The following is a 26527-nucleotide window of genomic DNA, read 5'->3' as shown; positions in this document are numbered from 1 at the left end:
AATGCCAGAATGGCATTGGATGACAATTCCATGATCTTAGACATGTTACATGGCCATGTTCGGAGTTACCATTGTGACGCTATACATAGGTAGTGACCTATGTATAGTGCACGCGTGTAATGGTGTCCTCGCACTCACAAAGTCTGGGGAATTTGCCCTGAACAATGTGGGGGCACCTTGGCTAGTGCCAGGGTGCCCACACACTAAGTAACTTAGCACCCAACCTTTACCAGGTAAAGGTTAGACATATAGGTGACTTAGAAGTTACTTAAGTGCAGTGGTAAATGGCTGTGAAATAACGTGGACGTTATTTCACTCAGGCTGCAGTGGCAGGCCTGTGTAAGAATTGTCAGAGCTCCCTATGGGTGGCAAAAGAAATGCTGCAGCCCATAGGGATCTCCTGGAACCCCAATACCCTGGGTACCTCAGTACCATATACTAGGGAATTATAAGGGTGTTCCAGTATGCCAATGTGAATTGGTGAAATTGGTCACTAGCCTGTTAGTGACAATTTGGAAAGCAAAGAGAGAGCATAACCACTGAGGTTCTGGTTAGCAGAGCCTCAGTGAGACAGTTAGTCATCACACAGGGAACACATACAGGGCACACTTATGAGCACTGGGGCCCTGGCTGGCAGGGTCCCAGTGACACATACAACTAAAACAACATATATACAGTGAAATATGAGGGTAACATGCCAGGCAAGATGGTACTTTCCTACACAACCCCCCCCCCCCCCCCCCCAAACGAAGGACATGAACTGATGAGTCTTCATTGTCTAAGTGGAAATATCTGGAGAGTCCACCTGCATTGGAGTGGGTACTCCCAGGTCTATGTTCCACTGTATAGTCCATTCCCTGTAGAGATATGGACCACCTCAACAATTTAGGGTTTTCACCTTTCATTTGTTTTAGCCAAAGTAGAGGTTTGTGGTCAGTCTGAACAATGAAGTGAGTGCCAAACAGGTATGGCCTCAACTTCTTCAGTGCCCAAACCACAGCAAAGGCCTCCCTCTCTATGGCAGACCAACGCTTTTCTCTAGGGGTCAACCTCCTGCTAATAAAAACAACAGGTTGATCCTGGCCCTCAGAACTGAGTTGTGATAAGACTGCCCCTACCCCTAATTCAGATGCATCAGTTTGAACAATGAATTTCTTGGAGTAACATGGGCTTTTTAGGACAGGTGCAGAGCACATAGCCTGTTTCAGCTCCTCCAGGGCTTTCTGACAGCTAGCTGTCCACAATACCTTTTTAGGCATTTTCTTAGATGTGAGGTCATTAAGAGGGGCTGCAATGGAGCCATAGTTCTTTATGAACCTCCTGTAATACCCAGTGAGGTCTAAGAAGGCTCTCACCTGGGTCTGAGTTGTAGGGGGAACCCAATCTATAATAGTTTGGATTTTCCCCTGAAGTGGTGCAATCTGTTCTCCACCTACAAGGTGTCCCAGATAAACCACTTTCCCCTGCCCTATCTGGCACTTTGAAGCCTTGATAGTGAGGCCTGCCTTTTGCAGGGCCTCCAAAACTTTCCATAGGTGGACCAGGTGATCATCCCAGGTGGAGCTAAAGACAGCTATATCATCTGGATATGCTGCACTAAAAGCCTCCAACCCTTGCAGAACTGTATTCACCAACCTCTGAAAAGTGGCAGGTGCATTTTTCAGACCAAAGGGCTTTACTGTGAATTGGTAGTGCCCTCCAATAGTTGAAAATGCAGTTTTTGCTTTAGCATCCTCTGATAACTTGATCTGCCAATACCCTGCAGTCAAATCAAAGGTGCTTGGATACTTGGCAGATGCCAGTGTATCTATTAGCTCATCTGCCTTGGGTATAGGGTGAGCATCAGTTTTAGTTACCTGGTTGAGACCTCTGTAATCCACACAAAATCTAATTTCCTTCTTTCCATCTTTGGAATGAGGTTTTGGTACAAGTACCACAGGAGAGGCCCATGGACTTTCAGAGTGCTCAACCACTCCCAGTTCAAGCATTTTCTGAACCTCTTCTTTTATGCAGTCCCTGACATGGTCAGGCTGCCTATAGATCTTACTTTTGACAGGCAAGCTGTCTCCAGTATCTATAGTGTGCTCACACCAAGAAGTGGTGCCTGGCATAGTAGAAAAGAGTTCAGAAAACTGACCCAGGAGATTTATGCAGTGGTCTTTCTGCTCAGCAGTAAGACAATCTGCCAAAACTACACCTTCCACTAGAGCATCTTGTTCTGTGGAAGAGAAGAGATCAGGGAGAGGGTCACTCTCTTCTTCCTGTCCTTCATCTGTTGCCATGAGTAGGGTGAGATCAGCCCTGTCATAGTAGGGTTTCAGGCGATTGACATGGAGCACCTTAAGGGGACTCCTGGCAGTGCCTAAGTCAACCAAGTAGGTGACTTCTCCCTTTTTCTCAACAATAATGTGGGGACCACTCCATTTGTCTTGGAGTGTTCTTGGGGCCACAGGCTCCAAGACCCACCCCTTCTGTCCTGGTTGGTACTGAAGCAGAACAACCTTCTGGTTATGCCATTGCTTTTGGAGCTCTTGGCTGGCCTGAAGGTTTTTACTGGCCTTTTTCATATACTCAACCATTCTGGATCTTAGGCCAAGTACATAGTCCACTATGTCTTGCTTATGAGCTTTTAAAGGTTGTTCCCAACCCTCCTTTACAAGTGTTAGAGGACCTCTTACAGGGTGCCCAAATAGGAGTTCAAAGGGGCTGAAGCCCACTCCTTTCTGGGGTACCTCCCTGAAAGCAAAAAGGAGGCAAGGTAACAGGACATCCCATCTCCTCCTGAGTTTTTCAGGGAGTCCCATTATCATTCCTTTGAGACTTTTGTTAAATCTCTCAACCAGTCCATTTGTTTGTGGATGATAGGGTGTGGTGAATTTGTATGTTACACCACATTCCTTCCACATGTCCTTTAAGTAAGCAGACATAAAGTTGCTACCCCTGTCTGATACCACCTCTTTTGGGAAGCCCACCCTGGAAAGATTCCCAGGAGGGCCTTTGCCACTGCAGGAGCTGTAGTGGTCCTTAGAGGAATTGCTTCAGGATATCTGGTGGCATGGTTCACTACCACCAAAATAAACCTATTGCCTGAAGCAGTAGGAGGGTCAAGGGGGCCAACTATGTCAACCCCTACCCTTTCAAAGGGGACCCCAACCACAGGTAGTGGAATAAGGGGAGCCTTTGGAGTGCCACCTGTTTTGCCACTGGCTTGACAGGTTTCACAGGACTTACAAAATTCCTTTGTGTCCTCTGACATTCTAGGCCAATGAAACAGGGGGACAAGCCTATCCCATGTTTTCATCTGCCCTAAATGTCCAGCCAAGGGAATGTCGTGGGCTAGAGTTAGGAGGAACTCTCTGTATTGCAGGGGAATAACCAATCTCCTAGCAGCTCCAGGTTTTGGGTCCCTTGCCTCTGTATACAAGAGGTTGTCCTCCCAGTAAACTCTGTGAGAGTCACTGACATCCCCATTTTGCTGTTTGACAGCTTGCTGTCTTAGACCCTCTAGTGTGGGACAGGTCTGCTGTGCCACACTCAGCTCCTCCCTGGCAGGCCCCCCTCCACCCAAAAGCTCAGCAGTGTCTGCTTCCAGCTTCTCTGGTGAAAGTTCTGCACAGGGTGGAAATTCTTCTTCCTCAGAAGTAGAATCCACTGTAGAGGGAGGGATAGTAGGTAGTGTGTTACCTTTACTAACCCTAGCTTTAGGGAGCACTTGGTCCATTGTTCCAGGATCCAAGTCACCCTGTCCTTTTTGCTTTTTGGCCTGAGCCCTTGTCAAAGCAAAAATATGCCCAGAAATGCCCAGCATTGCTGCATGAGCCTCCAACTCCACTTCTGCCCAAGCTGATGTCTCTAAATCGTTCCCTAGTAGACAGTCTACAGGTAAATCTGAGGCAACCACAACTTTCTTTGGACTAGTAACCCCCCCCCCCCCCCAGTTGAGATTCACAACAGCCATGGGGTGGCTAAGAGTGTTGTTATGAGCATCAGTCACTTGGTACTGGTGACCAAGTAGGTGTTGTTCAGGGTGGACCAGTTTCTCTATTACCATGGTAACACTGGCACCTGTGTCCCTGTAGGCCTGAACCTCAACACCATTTATTAGGGGAAGTTGCTTGTACTTATCCATATTAAGGGGACAAGCAACCAAGGTGGCCAAATCAATGACACCTTCAGAGACTAACACAGCCTCTGTGGTCTCCCTAACAAGACCAACCCGAACTAAATTACCAAAAGTGAGCCCAGCTACTCCCTTGGATTGGCTATTAGTAGGTTTGCTTCCAGGGACCACGCTCGTCGTGCTGAGAGGGGACCCAGAGGACCGGTGATGCAGTCTTTTGGTGCCTGCGGTTGCAGGGGGAAGATTCAGTCGACCCACGGGAAATTTCTTCGGAGCTTCTAGTGCAGAGAGGAGGCAGACTACCCCCACAGCATGCACCACAAGGAAAGCAGACAAGAAGGCGGCTGGATCAGCGATACAAGGTTGCAGTAGTCGTCTTTGCTACTTTGTTGCGGTTTTGCAGGCGTCCTGAGCAGTCAGCGGTCGATTCCTTGGCAGAAGGTGAAGAGAGAGATGCAGAGGAACTCTGATGAGCTCTTGCATCGTTATCTAAAGAATTCCCCAAAGCAGAGACCCTAAATAGCCAGAAAAGGAGGTTTGGCTACTTAGGAAGGAGGATAGGCTAGCAACACAGGTAAGAGCCTATCAGAAGGAGTCTCTGACGTCACCTGCTGGCACTGGCCACTCAGAGCAGTCCAGTGTGCCAGCAGCACCTCTGTTTCCAAGATGGCAGAGGTCTGGAGCACACTGGAGGAGCTCTGGGCACCTCCCAGGGGAGGTGCAGGTCAGGGGAGTGGTCACTCCCCTTTCATTTGTCCAGTTTCGCGCCAGAGCAGGGCTGGGGGATCCCTGAACCGGTGTAGACTGGCTTATGCAGAGATGGGCACCATCTGTGCCCATCAAAGCATTTCCAGAGGCTGGGGGAGGCTACTCCTCCCCAGCCCTGACACCTTTTTCCAAAGGGAGAGGGTGTAACACCATCTCTCTGAGGAAGTCCTTTGTTCTGCCTTCCTGGGCCAAGCCTGGCTGGACCCCAGGAGGGCAGAAACCTGTCTGAGGGGTTGGCAGCAGCAGCAGCTGCAGTGAAACCCCGGGAAAGGTAGTTTGGGAGTACCTGGGTCTGTGCTAGAGACTCAGGGGATCATGGAATTGTCTCCCCAATGCCAGAATGGCATTGGGGTGACAATTCCATGATCTTAGACATGTTACATGGCCATGTTCGGAGTTACCATTGTGACGCTATTCATAGGTAGTGACCTATGTATAGTGCACACGTGTAATGGTGTCCCCGCACTCACAAAGTCCGGGGAATTTGTCCTGAACAATGTGGGGGCACCTTGGCTAGTGCCAGGGTGCCCACACACTAAGTAACTTAGCACCCAACCTTTACCAGGTAAAGGTTAGACATATAGGTGACTTAGAAGTTACTTAAGTGCAGTGGTAAATGGCTGTAAAATAACGTGGATGTTATTTCACTCAGGCTGCAGTGGCAGGCCTGTGTAAGAATTGTCAGAGCTCCCTATGGGTGTCAAAAGAAATGCTGCAGCCCATAGGGATCTCCTGGAACCCCAATTCCCTGGGTAGCTCAGTACCATATACTAGGGAATTATAAGGGTGTTCCAGTCTGCCAATGTGAATTGGTGAAATCGGTCACTAGCCTGTTAGTGTCAATTTGGAAAGTAAAGAGAGAGCATAACCACTGAGGTTCTGGTTAGCAGAGCCTCAGTGAGACAGTTAGTCATCACACAGGGAACACATACAGGGCACACTTATGAGCGCTGGGGCCCTGGCTTGCAGGGTCCCAGTGACACATACAACTAAAACAACATATATACAGTGAAATATGGGGGTAACATGCCAGGCAAGATGGTACTTTCCTACAATGAACTCGAGTGACTTCGGAACTGGTGCTGCTGTCCGACTCTGCGCTGCTGCCTGCACTGAAGCTGTGATCCCTGCTGAGTGCAGCTAATGTGACTGACGCTGCAGGCCCAACACCGCCGTAGTGCCTACGAAGTCCCACCACAGCATAAGTCCCTAGTGCTGTGCTCTCGACATCTGTGACACCCAACTCCACCACAGCACCTGTGGCCCCATGGTTTAATTGGAACACCACAAAGGTGACGGCTCACATCTTGACCTGCTGGGCTCATTGATCTTCCTTGTCATAAGGAACCAATGCTTCACCACTGACGCGGCATCATCTCCCCAGCAACCATAAGGAACTGATGCCTCACCTCCCCTGCCTAGCAGTAAGGAACCAACACCTCACCTTCTCTGTAGTAGTAAGGACTCAACACCACACCGGCTCCAACGACGCCTAACCTCCCCGACTCCATGCAGCATCTTTTTTTTCCTCATTGTTTTCCAAGGTACTGTACCTGGGGTCTGGGCTACTCCATGACCGGCCGGCAGTTCCTCGCAAGTGGCGTTGGACTGTTGGGAATGACTCCGTCAAGACGCTATTGTTGCTCATATTTATACTTTTTTTTGAGCCGCAATTGTATTTTGTAGGTTTGTGCCGATTTGGCGTAAAAAAACGACGCAAATGTGGCGCTAAAAAGGTATAAATATGGGCCTGTGTTTTTAAGTGCTGTGCTAAGGTTTAATCTTTGAAAAATTGCATCTTTACTTGCGTATGTTGGATGTTTGTCATTTTGGTCTTGTTTTACTCAGATAAATATTGGATATTTTTCTAAACTGTTGTGAAGTACTTTTGTGATGTTTTCACTGAGTTACTCTGTGTGTGTGCGTGCATGTGTGTGTGTGTGTGTGTGTTTATACAAAAACATTTTACACATTGCCTCTGAGATAAGCCTGACTGCTTGAGACAAGCTACCAATTGGGTGAGCAGGGGTTATCTTAGCTATGTGACTCCCTTACCCTGACTAGAGTGAGGGTCCCTAATTGGACAGGGTGCAACCCACTGCCAACTAAAGACTTCATTTCTATCACAGGTATATACTAAACATCACTAACACGACTCCAAAAGGATGACGTCTTTCTGATGTCCATCACCCCAGTGCACCCTTCCTCACCCTCACTGTCCCCCTAACTTCATGGGTACTTTCATCCATCTGGATTCTAATGGGTGGCACATGGGCCCCCTCAAGCAATGGCAATGTGCATGTCCCCCCCCCCAAGGTTTCAGTGTGCACATCACCTGTACTCATCCCCATTGGAGGTCCCCCTGACCACAATGTCGTTAATGATCAACATTTCAAATCCTCGCTGACACGCCCTAGATATCCTAATGTACATTGACCAAAATTGTATTTGTGTTTCTTTTGTGCTATATATGCAAAACTGTCAATAAAGAGCAATTAATAAAACTTTTTGGCAGAACACACATTTACCCTTGCCCCTGTGTTATTTTAAGCACAGAAATACCATGTTTGGTACGTTGACTTTTCTACGGTTCTACCTTAGTACATGTCTAACCTCCATCAAGTCAAGACCAATCCCCAAAAGTGGATACATTTAACCTAATGTGACAAAACACACAAATATAACTTTGTGGTTATTTATTAAACAAAAAAGATCAGTCAATATTCATCAGCCTTTTGTTACATTATATCTCAATGACAAATGATAGCCCAATCAAATAGTTTTTTGATAATTAAGTCTACCTTCCCTACTTCATGGTGATAAGCCTTTATTCAATATTGTATTTTCTGGAATTTCTGCATATTGCCATGTACACTAATACTTATTAATATATTTTTTGCAATTATGATTTCCCTTGAGTAACAAGTTTAATGTTGTGGAACCATGTATTACTTTTTATACAGATAAACTAGAAATGGAGGGTGCTTCTGACACCCTTTTTGCCAAGGACACCAATGGGCGTTTGAATTCCTTAACAACTGTGCTCGGACAAGAAGTAGATCGGTTTAATAACCTTCTTAAAGTGTTAAAGGTAAGCACGTGAGACTATGTGAACTCATACCGAGCACACATTTCTAAAACGTATTACTCTATTGCTTGAGTTTTTCTGAGTTGTATTTTAGTGGCAAATAAGTGGACTATGTAAGACAAAGAGGGCAGATCATATATTATAAACCAGGAAATGTCACTGGCCATTCTAGTCCCTATAAAAGCTTATTTTGGGCTTAGAAATATGGTACCTATATGTTTGCAGCTCTTGTTACTTGACTCCAAACAGGAAATCCATCATTTATCCATATTCCCCTTGTGGCTCCGGTTTTACTTCTAAATTTAAAACAAAGCCACCTGCTTCCTTTTTAGGTCTATATTTTGAGTTCAGCAGTACAACATAACTATTGCTAACAATATAGATATTGGGCCCTCACCTTTCAACCATTGGCTTTCTTCCAACATCCTCTTGTAGCCATTGGCTTGAGATTTTGTCAATCAGGCCTTGGCTCAACCTAGTGGAGCATTCATCTCATACCTAATGCTGTGAAGTATGTCCTTCTGCCTCCACTCGAGTGCACTGCATGAGGCCCTTGCGAGTCCTATACCTATAACGCATTTGTCCGCTCTCAATGCCTCCATCCTGTGTGTCTCCCTCCAACACACTAACACTACATGTGTTAGCAGATTACGTCTAGACTTGTTGACTTTTCCAGTGCCTTTTAAATTTTGGAATTGTGGGTACTGCAGTGAAATGTATTGCAGCAGTAAACAATAGGGCTGCAGTACAGTGTGGACAAGGTACCTGTTTATTGCCCCATGCTTCTGCTTATGTCAGAGGGACGCTTTCAGAGGTGGCACTACTTTACTGACCCTCTACTGGCTGACAATCGGCATACATAAAAGCTTTTTAAGACCCACCTTCTTAGTGCTACAATCTACAGGAAACTACACATGATCAAGACCTCTGCTTAACACTACAGGGAGTGCAGAATTATTAGGCAAGTTGTATTTTTGAGGATTAATTTTATTATTGAACAACAACCATGTTCTCAATGAACCCAAAAAACTCATTAATATCAAAGCTGAATATTTTTGGAAGTAGTTTTTAGTTTGTTTTTAGTTTTAGCTATGTTAGGGGGATATCTGTGTGTGCAGGTGACTATCACTGTGCATAATTATTAGGCAACTTAACAAAAAAAAATATATACCCATTTCAATTATTTATTATTACCAGTGAAACCAATATAACATCTCAACATTCACAAATATACATTTCTGACATTCAAAAACAAAACAAAAACAAATCAGTGACCAATATAGCCACCTTTCTTTGCAAGGACACTCAAAAGCCTGCCATCCATGGATTCTGTCAGTGTTTTGATCTGTTCACCGTCAACATTGCGTGCAGCAGCAACCACAGCCTCCCAGACACTGTTCAGAGAGGTGTACTGTTTTCCCTCCTTGTAAATCTCACATTTGATGATGGACCACAGGTTCTCAATGGGGTTCAGATCAGGTGAACAAGGAGGCCATGTCATTAGATTTCCTTCTTTTATACCCTTTCTTGCCAGCCACGCTGTGGAGTACTTGGACGCGTGTGATGGAGCATTGTCCTGCATGAAAATCATGTTTTTCTTGAAGGATGCAGACTTCTTCCTGTACCACTGCTTGAAGAAGGTGTCTTCCAGGAACTGGCAGTAGGACTGGGAGTTGAGCTTGACTCCATCCTCAACCCGAAAAGGCCCCACAAGCTCATCTTTGATGATACCAGCCCAAACCAGTACTCCACCTCCACCTTGCTGGCGTCTGAGTCAGACTGGAGCTCTCTGCCCTTTACCAATCCAGCCACGGGCCCATCAAGACTCACTCTCATTTCATCAGTCCATAAAACCTTAGAAAAATCAGTCTTGAGATATTTCTTGGCCCAGTCTTGACGTTTCAGCTTGTGTGTCTTGTTCAGTGGTGGTCGTCTTTCAGCCTTTCTTACCTTGGCCATGTCTCTGAGTATTGCACACCTTGTGCTTTTGGGCACTCCAGTGATGTTGCAGCTCTGAAATATGGCCAAACTGGTGGCAAGTGGCATCGTGGCAGCTGCACGCTTGACTTTTCTCAGTTCATGGGCAGTTATTTTGCGCCTTGGTTTTTCCACACGCTTCTTGCGACCCTGTTGACTATTTTGAATGAAACGCTTGATTGTTCGATGATCACGCTTCAGAAGCTTTGCAATTTTAAGAGTGCTGCATCCCTCTGCAAGATATCTCACTATTTTTGACTTTTCTGAGCCTGTCAAGTCCTTCTTTTGGCCCATTTTGCCAAAGGAAAGGAAGTTGCCTAATAATTATGCACACCTGATATAGGGTGTTGATGTCATTAGACCACACCCCTTCTCATTACAGAGATGCACATCACCTAATATGCTTAATTGGTAGTAGGCTTTCGAGCCTATACAGCTTGGAGTAAGACAACATGCATAAAGAGGATGATGTGGTCAAAATACTCATTTGCCTAATAATTCTGCACTCCCTGTAAGAAAGGTACACATTTGTGTGTTACAAGCTCAGCTGTTTCCTTTTCCTGTTCAAACAAACCTGCGTGTGGCAGGATAGGGAATATTTTCATTAAGGACAGCTGCGCTGCCTCCTGCCTATGCATTGCTACACACTGTGCCCAGACAGTGTGACCTCCTTAAAACTAAGTTCTGCCACAAAGTTTATCCTCTTCTCATTGTGTTAGCCCGAGGTGCCACCCATGGACACTGCTAAGGTTGTGACCTTTGCCTTCTTTGATTGTAATATCTTGGAAGCCACACCACCTAAGTTACAGGCAGTTTATGCCCCTTCTATGTGCAATGTTCAGCCAGGTCCTTTCCCTGTCCCTAGTACTGCTGAAAGAACAGAACTGTCCTCTGATGAAGAACTAAAATTATGATCTCACAGATTGCCCCTGTGCTGGGTGCCAATCTTTTACAGAGTAATATGGGGCTAATGTACTTCTCCACACTGACCCACGTTTGTGTGTGGTTATGTCACCTCGTCAGTGAATTTTAAACTCAGAGTTTGTCTTTTCGCCATGGTAGTCTGCATTGCAATCTTCTCTTGTGCTGTTAGAGACAGCATAGATTGCTCCTGTGTTAGGTACCAAGTTTTGGGCAGAGCAGAATGGGGCTCATGAATTCATTCCTACTGTTTCACATCTGTCAGCTTGTCTATTAATTTCCGACATATAGTTTGTCTGTTCACCTTCTTAGTCTGCATTGCAATCTTCTTTTACGGTGTCAGAGTCAGCACAGATTACCCGTGTGCTGGCTGACATGGCTTTGGCTTTGTAGTATGGGGCTCATGCACTGCTTCACACTGATTCACATTTGTGTGGGGTTGTATGTCTGTCAAGCTTGCCAATGCATTTCAGACACAGAGTTTGTCTTCTCACTTTATTAGTCTGCAGTGCAGTCTTGTCTTATGGTGCCAGAGACAGCACTTCCATCCTTGAATGTATTCAAGGATGGGATATTTTCAGATTCGTTGCAATCTCTTTGGAAATAGAGCAAGTAGAAAATAGTTTTGCATTTGAAAAGAAATGTCCAGCTGCTGAGAAAGATCTAAAAATCCTGTTAACTTCTTTATTGCATCTTCTTTTTGATGAAAATTATAAAGATGTTTTAAGGTGCAACAAGTCAAAAAGAGGGCCACAGTTCTTTGGCGGCCTATTAAAGCAGAAAAGAACAATGTCATGTGGAAAGCAGGGAGGAGTACATCATAGAGGCTACAGTGCCACGAGGAAGTCTGGCATAATTGATTTGAGATAGGGGATATGTACGGTACACCCCTTCTATCTAGGATAACGTGTTTTTGAATGTTTGTTCCTTTTCTCCTATGAGGGTTCCTCAAGAAGCAGTTGATTGGTTGCTAGTGGGTCACTTGCTACAAGCATAATGTAATAGAATATTACTTATTTTTACACCTGGATATGCGTGTATTTTTACCTCCACAACGTGGGTGCAAGCTTTCTTGGTTATAACCATCAGAAAGGTTTTCTCATTTTGGTGATACTTGAGGCAGATGTAGTATCAACTTGCATTGAACATTTGTACCTGGTCATCAGTGAAGAATACATACACACAAAACAAAACACATGACGTGGTAGCACCATCTCCCCCTTTTAAAGTTGCCCCAATGCCAATTTAGTTAATAAGAGATTAGGCTGTTTAACATTCCTACAGTGTATTCCTTTTCAGCCATCACAGTATAAAGTTAAGATGATGGAGACAACAGTGATAGAAAGTCTCTAAGGTTACTAAACTTTGTGGTTGAGAAGTGGTATGTCTCTAGCCAACTACTGACAAAATATTAACTGTATTTATATTCCTGCTTCCTTGTTGGTGCTGCCATGCTCCTGTTTATTAGCCATGTAATAGTGCTCTAAACATTGTGAATCTTGTCAGCTTCTCCTAAACCCCTCAGTAGATATACTTCTAGATGGTGCTGTCCTGCAGTAATATAGAGCTTAGTTTACTCTGTTACATAAAGGTGTTTCAGTAGTATTATTTAATGTTCAGTTGTTTAAAACTATACTTCTCTTTATGTAAGTGTTGTTCTTCTTTGCTTTTCAGATGTCTTTGGATACGCTCAACAAAGCGATTGCCGGGTTTGTAGTAATGTCTGAAGAAATGGAGCGAATATACAATAGTTTTCTTAACAGTCAGGTTCCTGCTTTGTGGTCCAGTGCTGCGTATCCGTCACTGAAACAACTCGGATCCTGGGTAAAAGACCTGTCCCTCAGGACCTCATTCATAGATGTGAGTAACCTTGAGTTGTAAGACAGTGCACAAATAAAATGATAGTGTTCGTGTGTTTGAGGGTGTTTAACCTTTACATCTCTCCTCACCCCAAGTGCAATAAACAATGAAACAAAAACAATACTTCCTTTGACTCGTTTAACTATGTGTTTCATGCTTTTTGCTCTAGGCCTGGATCAAGCATGGGCAGCCTAAATCTTTCTGGATCTCTGGTTTCTTCTTCCCACAAGGATTTCTAACAGGTAAACTATTTTATACATTTTATTGATGTGGTAAACATATTAGGCAAAACTGTAGAAATAATAATTGTAATATAAATAACCTGTTACTGTTAACCAATTTATGGGCATCAGGATGATGGCTGACAGCTGACTTGATAGCTCTGTGACCTGCAGTTTAGAGATTTGACTATCGGACATGAATACTCAAATCACTGAGTTACTTTACTGTCTTATCAGTGCATCTCATACTCATGAGCAGTCTTGTAGGTGTGAAATTTAGGAGTCAATTGGGTTTGGCGAAGTGGGAGAACCACCATAAACCAGCAGTTCCCTGTTAAAACCTCATTCGAGATGGTGAAACTAACAGGTGTGAATCAGTGAAGTTGTAGCTGGCTCTGCAGGTGCAAACAGATAGGACTGGTAGCCCACAGGCCACTGGACTTCCAGGTCACAGTGACATTCACCTTGCCCTATGTAGTACATCCACATGTCTGCAAAACATCATTGGAGACCCACCTGCATTTCAAATATCTTCTGCATTACACAAACATTATTTTTGTATAAGCATTCATTAACACACAAACACCTGCAGCAAAATACACTGAACATCACAATTGTAAAATGTGTCCATGTGTGCACTTTGCAATGGGACCTGAAAGTGTAATGTGAAGCTTCCAGTTGAGAATGTGAGTCAGGACGTCTATCAATGTGTTGTGTTGCTGTGTGCAGCTTTAAGGTGAGTGTTGTAGTTTTGTTGTGATATGTATAGTTGCACTTTAGTGTGACAGTATTTGGGTAGCTGAGTGTGTAATTGTGTTGGTTGTTGTGGTTGTGTTGTATGTGGTGTCGATAGTGTGTTTATGTTGTCTTATGGATGTGTGGCAATGTGTGTTTTCAGCTTGTACAGGTAGTGTTGTCATGGGATGGCTAGGGATAATAGTGTGTATGTAGTGTGTTGTGTGTATTTCAGATAGACACATATGGCTAAGGTACAGTGTGTGTGTGTGTCATTTACCTCTAATCCATAGCAGCTGCCATTGTACAATATGTTTCTGATGGATACAACTACCTGTGGATTCCTCACCTTATGAATTCATCCTTGCGCCAGCATCCGACGGAAAGTCTTCTTCCTAGCTGTCCACGTCGACGAGGACGTCATAATGGCACGGCTCCAAGTGACTCCGTCTGACGTCACCGTGCCAATAAGAGGTCCTCGTCGGCGTGCTGACGTCAGTTTTCCTTTTTTCCGTGCCTTCGACGCCAACGGTTTTTCTTCCTGGCTCGTTGATTACTGTTGCGTTTTTGGTGGTTACAATGTCTCCTCCAAAGAAGTTCGGTTTTAAGCCATCTAGAGAATGTGGAGGTCGGATGTCAGTGACCGATCAACATTCGGATTGTATTTGGTGCCTTCGTTCCGAGCACGACGTTAAAGGGTGTTCGTCGTGCCAGAGAATGAACCCTAAGGCTTTAAAAGAGCGAGAGGCGAAGCTTTTTCTGGCGAAAGCAAAGAAGAAGGACCATAAGAAAGATTCCTCCCATGCTTCTCCAAAGAAGCATAAGAAGCGGCGTCATCATGATTCTGAGCGGAGCCGATCGAGATCGAGGTCTCCGTCTTCTCGACACCAAAAGACATGGGAGATGAGCCCTACTGTGACGCCTCAGCCCAGGAGTCCGGAGTTATCTCCGGCGCCGTCGGTCTTTGAGGTTACTCATCATAGTCCTCAGTTTTCGCCGGCGTTGCAGGAGCCTGATGTACAGCAGGTTCAAGGACAGTCATCTACTCGGCAATATCCTGCTTTCCCGGCTCCGGGGGCGGATCCGGCTGCATTTTTAAATGCAATGTATGCCGTCTTTCAGTCCATGGCTTCTGCTGGTGTACCAGTGGGTCCCACGGGGCCATTGGCATGTGATTTGGGCTCTCTGGCGCCATATAAGGCGGCTCCATTTATGCCTTTTTGCCCTACTGAGGGTGTCGGATCGGCGCCGAGGATGTCTCCTTGTGGGAGATCTTCACCACCTGTGTCAGTGGCTCCACCATCGCGTCAGCCGAAGCCATCGCCACGCCATTCAACGTCGATGATGTCTCCTTCCCGGCCGGCCCCATCGCCTTCCTGCCAGCCGACTCTGTGGAGGACATCATTGGAGTCTGTGTCGGCGCCGGCGCCAGGTGTTGCTAAGAGTCATTCATCTCTTCCTGTGCCCTACCGGGATTCAAAGTCTTCGGCGTCGATGGATTCATTATCGACGCCGACTTTGGAAACACGCCTTCGGTCTCGTAGGAAGGCTTTATGACTTCTGGAAGAGTACAGGCAGTTGGAGGAGGGCGAAATTGATCCTTCTGATGAGTACCAGGGTCTAGCGACTGCAAGTGGCCTGGAAACTTCCCCGGAGTGGAACATTGAATCTCCGGGGGAGTTTACGGAGGATGCGGCATCCTTCCATACGGTGGTCAGGAAAGCAGCAGAGTTTCTGGACTTGCCCTTGTCTGTAGCGAAGGTGAAAACTAACCTGTGCTGCCCTTCAATTGGATTTGTGGAGGAAGCCGGTTACGACTCCTGCAGTAAACAGGGCAGTAGCGAGGAGTCATAGAGGCACACCAGGAGATCCGGTTTTCCTGTCACGTCATCCGACTCCTGAGAGTTTAGTAGTCCAGGCGTCTTGCTCTGCGAAGTCTGCTCCTGGAACATTCCCTGGAGTCCCAACTGATAGGGAGTCCAAGAGGATGGAGCAGTCTTCTAAGAAGATCTTTTCATCCTGTAGCATGGCGCTCAAGACTACAAATTCTACCTGTGTGCTGGGCAGGTATGTCCATGCCCTTATGGACTCTGCTAAGGAGATGGTCAAAGATCTGCCACAGGAGGTTCAAAGGTCCTTTGACTCTCTTTTTACGGATGCGCAGGCGGCTGCACAACAGATTATACATTCTGGCCTGGACACATCTGATTCGGTAGCCAGGGACATGGGGACATCTGTGGCTACTAGGAGACACGCCTGGTAAAGGTCCTCTGGGTTTTCCTCGGATGTTCAGACCACCTTGTTAGATCTGCCATTCGATGGTGAAAAGCTGTTTGGAGAGAAGGCAGATTCTGCCCTTGAAAGGTTTAAGGACAGTCGGGCAACAGCTAAGTCTATGGGCTTACAGATTGCCACTGCTACATCTTATAGACCTTTTCGCAGATTCAGGGGGTTTGCACGTGGTTCTGCCTTTCGGAGGTCCCAATACTTGGCCCAGCAACCTGCCAATCCGTCCTATCGTGCCTTTAGAGGGCGGGGTAGGGGTAGAGTAAGAGGGCCAGTCCAGCAGCCTTCCTCTTCATTCTCCTCCTCCGGTGGACAACAGCAGAAGCAGCCCTAGTTTTCCCCACTTTATCCTTCATACCCCTCCTGTAGGGGGAAGGTTGAGTCTTTTTCTCCGCAAGTGGGGGTCGATTACAACGGACTCTTGGTTGTTAAGGATTGTGGAAAAAGGATATGCTCTCCCCTTTCAGGAGTCCCCTCCTCCCTTTCCCCCCCGTCCCTCATTTTGTTCAGAAGACCATCTTCTGTTGTTACAACAGGAGGTTCTGGCCATGTTATCAAAGGGCGCAATAGAGTTGGTGCAGGTGCAGGAAAGGGGTCAGGGGTGTTATTCAAGATATTTCCTGATTCCCAAGCGGACGGTCGTCTAAGACCGATCCTAGACTTGAGGATTTTGAATTTGTTCCTCAAACAGGAGAAATTCAAAATGCTGACCCTAGTGCAGGTACTATTGGCGTTGAACGAAGGAGACTGGATGGTGTCTGTCAACTTGCAGGATGCGTACTTTCATATTCCGATAATCAAGTCGCACAGGAAGTTTCTCCGGTTTGTGGTGGGGATGCAACACTACCAGTTTGCGGTCCTTCCGTTTGGACTTACTTCAGCACCTCGAGTTTTTACGAAGGTGATGGCATTGGTTGCAGCACATCTCAGAAGGAGGGGAGTAGTGGTATTTCCCCACCTGGGCGATTGGTTGATCAAAGCCAAGTCCCCAGAGCTTGTGTTGTCTCACCTGCGAATGACAACCCAGTTGTTGTTCAATCTGGGTTTTTCAGTAAATGTACCCAAATCTCACCTGGAGCCCTCCTGTTCATAGGGGCAGTATTGGACACAACATTGTTTCGGGCCTATCCCCCGCCTCAGCGGGTTCGGGACATTCAGGCGCTGATTTCAATGTTTCAGAATGGAGCAGCAGTTCTAGTCCTCAAAGTCTTACGCCTACTAGGTCTGTTTGCTTCTTGCATTCTGTTGGTCACTCATGCACGCTGGCATATGAGGGCTGTTCAGTGATGCCTCCGCAGGCAGTGGTTCCAGCACAAGGGAGATCTTGGGGATTCCATAAGGATCTCCAGGGACACTGCGGCAGATCTTCGTTGGTGGATAGTGGATGGCAACCTTTCCCAAGGAAAACCGTTTTCGCTACCACCGCTTGTGGCCACAGTGGTATCGGATGCTTCCACTCTGGGGTGGGGAGCTCATCTGGGGGACCTGGAGATCAAGGGTTATTGGTCTCCAGAGGAACAGATGTTGCACATCAATCTGTTGGAGTTGCGGGCAATACGTTTGGCGCGCAAGGCTTTCCTCCCTTCCCTTCGCGGTCAGTCGGTTCAGGTCCTGACGGACAACACTACCGCGATGTGGTACATAAACAAGCAGGGAGGAGTAGGGTCATACCTTCTCTGCAGAGAGGCTCTGCGACTCTGGTCCTGGGTTCAGGACCATCAGATTTGCTTAATAGCAAATCATTTGGCCGGAGCTCTGAATGTACGTGCGGATGGTCTCAGTCGTCACTTCTCAGTAGATCACGAGTGGCGTCTCCATCCGGACCTGGTCCTCTACATCTTCGGGATGTGGGGTACGCCTCGGGTGGATCTATTCACCACTCGGGAGAACGCGCACTGTCCGTTGTTCTGCAGCCTCCAGTATCCGTTGCAAGGAGCGTTGGGGGACGCGTTTCAGATGTCCTGGAGCGGCCAGTTGCTTTACACGTTTCCCCCCCATACCCTTGATTCCTCAGGTTCTGAGGAAGGTCCGTTATGACCGGGCTCAAGTCATCTTGGTGGCACCGGACTGGCCGAGAAGAGTGTGGTACACAGACCTTCTTTAACTCTCTCAGTGCCTTCCTCTTCGTCTCCCACTCAGGGCAGACCTCCTCTCACAGTCGCAGGGGCAGGTTCTACACCCCCACCTCCAGAGCCTGCGCCTTCGTGCCTGGAGATTGAACGGGGCAACCTGAGTTCCTTTTCTCTCCCACCGGATGTAGTGGATGTTATTCTATCGTCCAGACGACACTCCACTAAATCCATTTATGCCGGTAGTTGGGCAAAATTTGTGGTTTGGTGCAGAGAGAATCAAAAAGATCCCTTAAAGGCCCACCTTTTAGATGTTCTTTTGTTTGCTCTTGATTTAGCAAAGAAAGGCTGCGCGGTAGCTACAGTTAAAGGCTATTTGCCGGCTCTGTCGGCTTTTCTTTGCCTTCCAGACCAGCCTTCTTTATTCAAATCTCCGATTGTAAATTGGTTCCTTAAGGGTTTAGTTAATAGGTTTCCTCCCACGCCCTTTCACATGCCTCAGTGGGACCTGAATCTGGTACTGACATTTCTGATGGGTTCGCCTTTCGAGCCTATGCATTCATGCCCGTTAAGATACTTAGTCCTAAAGACTGTTTTCTTGATTGCAATTACTTCTGCTAGAAGGGTTGGGGAACTTCAAGCCCTTTCTGTTAAACCTCCATTTACCATGTTCTTCCCTGATAAAGTCGTGTTGAAAACCAGGGCAGCTTTTCTGCCAAAAGTTGTCACTCCTTTTCATATGGGTCAGACTATTACCCTTCCCTCGTTCTACCCTCCTCCCCACCCCTCTAAGGGTGAAGAGAGACTCCATCGATTGGACCCTAAGAGGGCTCTTAGTTTCTACTTGGAGAGAAAAAAAGACTTTCGTCTGGATGATCAGCTGTTCGTAGGGTATGTTGGACAGCGGAAGGGCAGAGCCGTCCAGAAACGAACAATCTCCAGGTGGGTCATCCTGTGTATAAAAGTTTGTTACCCACTGGCGAGGAAAGTTCCCCCTGAGGATATCAGGACCAATTCCACTAGGGCTAAGTCGGCCACTTCAGCCCTGGCAAGAGGAGTTCCATTAGTGGACATTTGTAAGGCGGCAACTTGGGCGTCCGTCCATACCTTCGCAAAACATTACTGTTTGGACTCTGAGGTGAGGAGGGACGGCCACTTTGCGCGCTCGATATTGCAGGATTTCTTGGTGTAATCAGGCGGGCACCCACCACCAAGTGCGGTACTGCTTTGGGACTCTATTCATAAGGTGAGGAATCCACAGGTAGTTGTATCCATCAGAAGAACAAGTTACTTACCTTCGGTAACGCTTTTTCTGGTGGATACACTAGCTACCTGTGGATTCCTCACGGTCCCTCCCGCCTCCCCGTTGCCTGCCTGATTGCACGGATATCTTGCAAAACTTTATATTTGTTTATGTATTTATGAGTGTAATCTGATACTTATATTTCATGTGAATATATGCAATTATGGGAAGTATTCTTGTGTATATGTATTTTTCTTTACGTTTTTTTATGGGTCGGTTCTCATCTGTTCGCCTCAAAGGCATAAAAAAATGAGGTGAAACTGATGCAAGCACGCCGAAGAGGACCTCTTATTGGCACGGTGACATCAGACGGAGTCACGTGGAGCTGTGCCATTATGACGTCCTCGTCGACGTGGACAGCTAGGAAGAAGTCTTTCCGTCGGATGCTGGCGCAAGGATGAGTTCATAGGGTGAGGAATCCCCAGGTAGCTAGTGTATCCACCAGAAAAAGCGTTACAAAAGGTAAGTAACTTGTTCATTAGATCCAGCGACAGGCTCCCTCCATCAGCAATCTGCCACTGGTACACTGCCTGCAGAACTGTAACATCTAAGGGCCTGATTACAACTTTGGAGGAGGTGTTAATCCATCCCAAATGTGACGGATATACCACCAGCCGTATTACGAGTTCCATAGGATATAATGGACTCGTAATATGGCTGGTGGTATATCCGTCACTTTACCGTCACTTTTGGGACGGATTAACACCTCCTCCAAAGTTGTAATCAGGCCCTAAGTATGGTCGGCGGAAGCCCGTTAGCCTAACACCTAGGAAGATCACTCTGTCATGGCGGTCGGAGGCTCAGCATCAATATATCTAAATACGACAGTCGGAACACAGTCAACTTGACAGAGTACTCAGGTTCAGGACTGTGGAGGGACGGCAGTAATACCGTTAAGATCTAAATCAGGCCCTAAGTAATGTTGACAGGTTCTCCCACCTAACAGAGTATGCACCAACTGTTATAAGTATTGCCTTGATTTATCACCCAACCTTATTTGTAATCATTCATTTTTTGGACCTTTTTGGGATTCATGACCTTGTTATCTGTATCCTGATGGGAGCAATGATGATTTGTCAGGTACACACCTCAATGGCAAAATTATTTGACCATCAACAAGAGCAATGCCAACAATTGCATGGCCTGCTTCAATTGCTACATTTCTTCTTAATAGCTGATTGGGCACAGTAGTCTTTAAGAAGTCCATTAATGGAGCAATAATCTTAAAGGTTCTACTTACAGTTGATTTTAGAAGGAGCACGAAGTTCCCTGTAGTTCAGAATCAATCAGTGGTACATCTGCCTCTTTGACCTCAGCTCTCCTTCATACTTCCTGATGTTTTAGACACAACCTATACAGTGCCACTGCTTGTACCTAACATAGCAATTTTGCAAGAATGTTCCTTTTCTAAATTGGTGGTTCTTGCACACGGAGGTCAAGGTCTTGGTTGCTGGACGTTTTTTTTACCTGCTTTTAATTTTCAACCGTGGGCAACTAACATTCTTTTTTTTGGCCATACTCTGTGCAATCGTTATATATTCAGAGTTTTTGATAAACCTACATGAACACAAAGGTCACAGTTTTTTCATCAATACCTTTATTGCAAATGTTGCAGTGATATTGCCAATGATGTCATAGAAGATGGCAGGACTGATGTACTATGTGGGATAATTAGCACTGCATGTTGAGGGCAGGAGTTATAGTTACATTAGGGCACGAGTTATAATTTCTTGAAATAAGTATAACTATTAACTGTTGAATTTCTATGGTTTTGTGTGTGAAAATTTTGAACCTAACTATAACATCCCTGTAATCTTTGTTTTTTAGTTAATTTCTAAGGTCTTTTAAATTCTGTTTTCTAACTATAACATCCTTGTAGCCTTTGGTGTTTTCAGTGAACTTCTAGGTTTTTTTAACGTTAAGTAATATTTAATTACCTTATGTTAATCCAACCCTGCCGTGCACAGCCTTTGGCTGTGTGCACAGGGGTTTGGCCGCAGGGCCTGACCTTCAGCCAAGCCCTGCGGCCAATCCCTTCCATGCAGCCAACCCCATACAGCAAACATCATTCAGCTACGCGCAGCAGAGGATTTTCCATAGGGCCTGGCAGCAGGCCAGGCCCTGTGGCCAACACCACAAAAGCAGTTACTCCAGGTGGGGGGCACACAGGCCCCCTCCCGGAGCGATTTGGGCCCCGGAGCCCCAATCCCCTCTGGCCTGCTATCTTTTGTTAGGGGAGGGGGGGGATATGTGCCCCCCTCTCCAGGACTTATTTGGCCCTGGGGCCCCATTCCCCCAGGCCCATCAGTTAAATTTTGAGGCAGAGGGGCACACGGCCCCCCTCCCCAGGCTGATTTCTGCCCCAGAGACCCTATCTCCCAGGGCCTGGTATTATTATAAAGGGGGCATGCATCCCCTCTCTATGGGCGAGTATTGGCCCTGGGGGCTGCATACCCTGCAGCCTACCCAGTAAATGGTGGGTGCCGTGGAGCCCACCCAGGTCACCCACTTCATATTTGAAAGGGGAAGAGGAGCACACCAACTCCCTCCCTGGGGTGATTTTGGTACTGGAAAACCCATCTCCTGGGGCTTGGCCTTATTCTTAAGTGAGAGGGTGGCATGCAGCCCCTCACTGGGCCAATATTGGCCCGGGGACCCCATTCCCTGGGGCTTGACCAGTATCTAAAGGGTGAGGGGGACAAGCAGCCCCCCTGGACAATATTTTCCACAGGGACGTCAACCACCAGGACCTCTCAATTAAATGGTGGGTGCCCTGTAGCCCAACCAGGTCAACCACTGCCTTTTTGTTAGAGGCGGGGGAGCCCCAAAGCACCAGCAGCTGACATTGCTCCTGCCAGCAGGGAGCAGGCTAAAAATGCTGCGCCTTGTGGGCAGGAACAATATTTTCCTCTGTTTCCCTGCTTGCTTCACAGCGTCCGGCGGGTGGGAGTAAGCAGACTTACTGTTTGCTCTCGCTTGGCGGGAGCTTTAAATTCCTCCTTCCAAGCGAGAGCAAACAGAGATATCTGATAGAGACTGGCTGCAGATTCCTGACCTTTAAATTCCTTGGCATCAGCTTCAAATCTGGAATCGTTTGCTGAGCAATAATACCCTGCGCGCACAGTCTGGTGGCGTTGTTCGGATCTGCGTGTGTCGTCCAGCATCGCGTGGCTTCGTCAGCATCATTGGAGCCATCTGTGATGTCACGGTCACCTATAAAGGCACTACCCCAACAGGCGTACGTCAGTTCTTTTCCTTCTTCGCCAGTTAAGCGCAGGTCCGGGATTGAGCTACACTTTTCCTTTTTTGGCAAGCCTTTTTTCTACTTTTTGTTAGAGAATTTTTCGTCTGTGTGTGGAGATGTCATCTGGGAAGACGGGGTTCAAGCCGTGTGGTGCCTGTCATCGCGCCATGTCGGTGATGGATCCCTATCAGGTATGTCTCTGGTGCCTCGACAGGGACCACAACTCGAAATCATGTTCGGACTGTCGGGCCATGGCCACTATGTCCCAGGGTGGGACTTCTCTTTTCTTTCAGTAAAACACTCCTTTTCATTAAGTTTCACTTGTTGGGAAAGGATAATGGATTGTAATAGCTGTTCAGTAGGCATAGCTGGCAAGGTTTCAGATTGCTATGTGTGACATTTTCATCATTTTAGTGTAATTATGAGTGACATTTCAGCGACGATGAGCAGCACTTTTTCACAAGCAAATTCAAGCGATGAAGGCAAGGGAACCATATAAATATCGTACTATATCCAGAATCCTATACCTCCTGTTGTACACTAGCGCCACCTTATGGCTTTTGATGAACACTAATCGGAGCTTACCTAGGAAAGTGAGAAAATGGAACTAGAAGGATTTACCACACTTCAGGACACAGTTCTTTTGTGTGATAGTCTCAGGCATTGCGGTAATGTCGTAAAAATGACCGAAAATGAGTCATTCTAACGCGACATACGTGGCACTTGGCATGGCACAGTCGGAGTATTTCTGACTTTATTTCATTAAATGTAACATAGGGTTAAAGTACAAGAAAGTTTTGGATATGTAGAGAATACAAAATAACTGCCTACTGGGGCATCATTCAGAGGAGAAGCAATGCTGTGCAATGTGACATGTGACTGTAAGAGCTCAGGAGAAACATATGAAGTTTCATACCTCATGAGTCAAGTTTCGTTCTGCTATGGCACAGCTAGGGACTTGGAGTATTGTAGCTGCTATGCATTGTGATCATCCCAGTTATAACAATTTAAAATTAGAAAACTAGTTTTACATTTTGTAGCATTATAACATTGAAGAATTTTGTGTCTCAATTATCAATCCAAGAAAGAACCAAGAAAATTAGCTGGGTACCCAAACACAATGATTTTTTAGATGTACTAGTGTGCTGCAAACTTATATCATGGAAGCTTTTGTTATAATTCAGTACAACACCAGATAAACATTGTGGAGACCCACAGACGCTGGCCAACTTTCATTCCATTTCCAAATTACTACATAGTAGCAACTTTATGTAAAGCACAGTAAAAAAACAATTGTGAGATTGTACTTTTCAGCCTTTAATAAAGTTTTTTTTGTCAAATATAGTCTGCTAAAGTAACAGATACACAGCATTCTACATAAGTAAAACAGAATTATAAAATTAAAGAATGCTTTTTCATAAAAAATGAAAAAAGGCCAAGAGCAGTCACCACATTAAAAAAGTGCATATTTACCATAAGGGTTATTGCAACTGGTGGACAGTAAATACCACATTTTAAAAATATTGGTTTAAGAAGTTTACTGTACAAGATTAAAAATATCAGTTGATTTATCAGTACAAGAGAACACAAACACTTACAAATGAGATCCTGTAAACTTTTCCCGTCATTAATTTAAATCCATGCTGATGTACCGGAAAAGAAAACAGGAAGGAGCTAAAGTTAAAATACTGTGTTCTTAACTGATGGTCAGACAACTGATCCATAATCATATATATAACTTTGTTTCCTTCAGTTTCATGTAAGCAAAATGTAACACTTCTTAAAGTACTCTAAATCAGTTCTTGTGGGCCAAAGACATTGAGAGATCATCGCATGAAAATTCTGGCAGCACGTCTGTTGGAGGCACTGCGTAGTTGTCCGTCCTTGTCGGAGTCCCTACGCCACACTAAATTTCCTAGAAACAGGGCAACTCTAGCCAAAATGCAGGAGTATTACAATTCCCTGCATGAAGTCCTTGGGCCTTAGCCCCGAGGAGGTGAGAGGTGCCCTGACTGAATCCACGCTGGCAGGTTCACCCTTGGTGACAGTTGGGCCCTCTGAATCTGCTTTCAGATTCGTATCAGCACTGGTGCATAGCCCTTTTGGGTTCCCACCTTCGGCGTCGGAGTCAAGTCAGCCAGCGACTTCGGCAGCACCAATTACTGAGCCCATTACTCATTGCTATGATGCCGCAATGGCACTGGATGGTGTTGTATGCACCGCCGATGGAGCCATCTGCTTCAGACAACTCTCCATCTGTCCCTATACAACCTGTTACTGTTCTTCCAATGGGAACACAACGTTTTCAAGGTGAAAGGGAGAATGTAGTCCCTTTTGTCAATACTGCACAGCCTCCATTGGAGCAAAATTGGCTAACTGAACTGGGTGAGGCTAGTGGACTTGAATCCTCTCCAGTTTCAGATTTACTTTCTCCACCTGGTATGGCAACAGAGGTGAGTTCCTCTTATGCTGAGATATTGAAGAGAGCTGCTGTAGTCTTAGATTGGCACCTTCCCTCACTGGAATTATTCACAGACCCTTTCATGGATATTCTTCACCAAGGTGAGACAGGAGTGGAGCCTGTGCTCCCTAATAATGAGCCCCTATATGACCTTTTGTTAGGAACTTGGGCGAAACCAGTAACGGGAACCCCAGTTGACCGAGCACAGGCAGTGACCCGCCCCTGGGGACCAAGTTTATCTCTTGTGACATCCCATCACAAAGGGTCTGGTGGTGCAGGCTGCTATGGCTTATGAATATGTATTCATATGGTGTCAACCAGTGTGGTGTTTTTGCTTAACGCAGGGGTTTATGGTCATTGAGATAAATCTGTGGTTCTTTACATGTTTTTTGATGATGTTTCCCTTTATTTTTTGTCTTTTAGTATAATAAAGGTTGTTATAGGTGCATCTATTCTGAAGGACTTTTTTAAGTGGAGTCATATTCTTAACTTGAACCCTACTATCCCATGATAAGTGGTTTTCATTCTTATTTTTTACTGATTGGTGTAGAAGTGGTGACTTTCTACTTCTGGTCTGTTCTCTTAATAGTAGCTGTTTAGCAGTTTTTTTATGCTGAATGGACTGATACCTGATATACAGGTCATACAGTTTCCTTTACTCTGAAGAAGAGCTTGAGCTCAAGAGTTGATTCCTTCATGGTATGCACCTTACTTTAGACACAGTATCTTTTGTATGCTTGGTGAGCATTTACATATATAATAATCTGAGCCGGGGTGCTGAGCTTGCGAACTATTAGACCCTCATTTGAGGGTTCAGAGTTCCACCCACTGTATAGTATTATATTTTCAAACCTACGGTATCAGAAATTCAGGAGATTTAGTATCCCTTTTAAGGAACTTTTGATATTTGCAACTGCATGGGAGTCTTGGTATTTGTTTTACCTTTTGCTAAGAGAGTCTATTTAAAATAATCCTCTTATTAATCATGTTTATTATGTGGAAGAGTCTTTTATACTTCTATATGATATTTGTATGACCTTATGCTTCATTATGGGGCGTTAATCAATAGAATGATGTTCTATTGATCGGATTATACTACACTAGGGTTGTTGGTCTAAAAATTCCTCCTTGTCTTTTCAAAGAAGGTAGATTGTGGCCTATATTATTAGTTTATTTCGGTTTTACTTTTACCCTTGATACTTACATTATGTTTAAATGATAGATGACATTACTTATGATTGATAGTAACATTGCTTTACTTTTTGCTAAATTTAGTACATTATAAACCAGAAAGTTAGAGTCTTGTGAACCTTCAGACACACATTCATACTGACATGCAGACACACAATGACATTTCCATTCTTACATGCATTCACACACATGCATACACCCACGCAAACAACACTACACACATAGACGCATTCACGCACACACACACACATTCATGCATACAACCCACACACACACACACCAC

General features: G+C 45.6%; 1 protein-coding gene across 2 annotated transcripts in view; it reads left to right on the top strand.

Moving 5' to 3' along the window:
• The window catches only part of DNAH6 (dynein axonemal heavy chain 6), a 1211389-nt gene that overhangs the window by 1141910 nt on the left and 42952 nt on the right, over positions 1-26527 (top strand). For both annotated transcript variants that reach the window (XM_069236637.1, XM_069236634.1), the window contains exons 72-74: positions 7852-7979; positions 12549-12734; positions 12904-12976. In XM_069236637.1, coding sequence (XP_069092738.1) covers positions 7852-7979; positions 12549-12734; positions 12904-12976 — 387 coding nt within the window. The remainder of the gene's footprint in view (positions 1-7851; positions 7980-12548; positions 12735-12903; positions 12977-26527) is intronic.

This window comes from Pleurodeles waltl, chromosome 1_2, assembly GCF_031143425.1.
Source record: "Pleurodeles waltl isolate 20211129_DDA chromosome 1_2, aPleWal1.hap1.20221129, whole genome shotgun sequence".
Taxonomy (NCBI): Eukaryota; Metazoa; Chordata; class Amphibia; order Caudata; family Salamandridae; genus Pleurodeles; species Pleurodeles waltl.
This window is presented reverse-complemented; position numbering and strand designations above follow the sequence as displayed.